The 2,231-nt window shown below is 62.1% G+C and overlaps 1 protein-coding gene across 1 annotated transcript; it reads left to right on the forward strand.

The window, feature by feature from the left end:
• The first annotated feature begins 277 nt into the window (after window positions 1-277).
• Rnf223 (ring finger protein 223) lies at window positions 278-1,075 on the forward strand. Its single transcript, XM_042702010.1, has one exon. The coding sequence runs from the start codon at window positions 281-283 to the stop codon at window positions 1,073-1,075; it is 795 nt and encodes a 264-aa protein (XP_042557944.1). The 5' UTR covers window positions 278-280.
• The last annotated feature ends 1,156 nt before the right edge of the window (window positions 1,076-2,231 follow it).

Genomic DNA, 2,231 nt, shown 5'->3' on the forward strand with positions numbered 1-2,231 from the left:
GGGCAGAGCCAGAAGTAGGTGTCCATCCCTCGGTGTGGAACACATGCCCAAGGCCTCCGTCGGAGCCCCTCTGGGCACCCCTTCCTGGGGCGCCACAGGACACTTGACCTATGGCAAGTAGGTAGGACAGCGTGCAGTTCAGACGCAGGTGGAGCTCTTTGGAGGTGCCCACAGGTAGACAGTGTCCTTCTCTGGGACCTGTGGAGCAGTAGCTGTGTAGGAGAGAGGCAGGCTGACCTGGCTGGAGTTGCTCATAGCCTCTGTTCCACAGCTCAGAGCCATGCCATCCGGCCAGCAGGTGCGGCCCACGGCTGTGCCGCCCCCCCGCCGGAGCAGTTCCACAGCCACGGTGCCCCGGTCCCCCGGCCCTGCCAGCAGCCCCCGGTCCCCCGGCCCTGCCAGCAGTCCTAGATCTCCTAGCACACCGGGCTCAGAGAGGGTAGCCTCCCCGCTGGAGTGCTCCATCTGCTTCTCAGGCTACGACAACATCTTCAAGACACCCAAGGAGCTCTCCTGCACCCATGTCTTCTGCCTGGAATGCCTGGCCCGGCTGGCAGCTGCTCAGCCCACAGGCCGCCCAGGGAGTGAGGCTGTGCCCTGCCCGTTCTGCCGGCAGCCCACAGCCATCCCGGATGCGGGGGCTCCCGCTCTGCCCACCAGCCGCCAGCTGCAGGCCAAGATGCCCACACACCTGCGGCGGGAGGAGCCCGTGTGGCTCGAGGGCACCAGGTTGTGCTGCCGCCCCCTGCCTGCCACAGCCAGCTCCCAGTCGCCTGGCTTCGTGTGTGTGGATGTGGGCCTGAGCAAGCCCTCCGAGGCCACCCTTCCCGTCCCCATCCCCGCCCCCGCCCCCCGCCAGGGCCGCTGGGCCCGCTGCTGGGCCCGCTGCGGGGACTGGCGTCGCCTGGCCCTCGTCTCCGCACTGCTGCTAGTGATCTTCTGCGTAGTGCTCTGGCCTGTGCAGTGTGCGCTCAAGACTGGGAACTTGCACTGTCTCCCCCGGCCCCCCACAGCCACCGCCACAGCTGCTGCCATGGCTGATGCCTTCTCCCTTGGGCCCCCAACCAGCGACTAGGGTCCAGCCACCCCACCCCGGGTCCAAGGCGGGTTCCTGACCAACTCCTACTCCTGCCAAGTCCACAGCAGTCCTGGGAAGTGGTCCTCCAGAACCAGTGATATGGACAAAATGGTCCCCAAGATCCTCATCTGTGGCTTCTGCAGGACCCGGAGGACATCCCTTGACCTCACACAGGTGGAGACAGAGGCCTGGGAGTCCTGACAGCCTGTCCTCCTGAGCACACTGAGTCCCGAGAAGCGGGGGCTTGCCATTCTTCTTCCCACTGACCTTGCATCTGGGCCCTTCTTGAGGAAGGACGGCCCCTTCCACTGCAGGGGACGCTACGCTTGCTCCCTGACCAGTGGCTCGGTCCACCCTGTCTCTAGGACACTGTAGAGACCTCCCCCCTCCCACATGGTACATTGTAAAGTGTTTTGGTTTGTATCAGTTACACTGGCTGGGGCGGGGGAGGGCGCGTAATATCGTTACATCTCATGTATTAATGTATTCCAATCCATTTCACCCCTCATCAATCCCGCACCCTTCCCTCTATGAAACTGTGTCCCCAGAAGACTTCCTTGTTCCATTTTCTTAGTTAAGAATATTCTATTTTGACGGTATTTAATCTGAAATAAAGTATTTTGTATCTGTCTTATCCCTCAGTATTCATGTTCCTTTCCTTTGGGCCTCCAGACTCATGGCCCAGCCTTCACCCAGGTTGTGGCTCATGGTGGGAACAAGGTTCTGGGACCTTCAGACAGGTGGGGCAGTCTGGACTTGGCTATGAAGCTCCCTGAGGGAGGGATGGGAGCGTCCAGAGCACGTGGGTAGGACCAGGGTGAGGCCTGGCCTGGTTCAGAGCCAGGGCCTTGAGGTGTCCTTCTCTGCTCCCATCCCCTGCTATGCTCGCTGGAAGCAGACATGCTCCATGACCCTGCTGAGAGCCCTGAGCCGGCCGTCACCACAGCCTGGGAACCCGGTCCTGAGCTAGCCATCATCACAGCCTGGGAACCGCCCTGAGCCAGCCATCACCACAGCCTGGGCACTGGCCCTGAGCAAGTGATCACCACAGCCTGGGCACCGGCCCTGAGCAAGTGATCCTCAGCAGGTGGCCCCACCTAGGTCCCTCCCACAGACTGGAAGCTCTTTGTGGACCCTGCAGAATCCTACCCAC

This window comes from Dipodomys spectabilis, unplaced genomic scaffold (assembly GCF_019054845.1).
Source record: "Dipodomys spectabilis isolate Male_0828 unplaced genomic scaffold, ASM1905484v1 ptg000299l, whole genome shotgun sequence".
NCBI classification, from domain to species: domain Eukaryota; kingdom Metazoa; phylum Chordata; class Mammalia; order Rodentia; family Heteromyidae; genus Dipodomys; species Dipodomys spectabilis.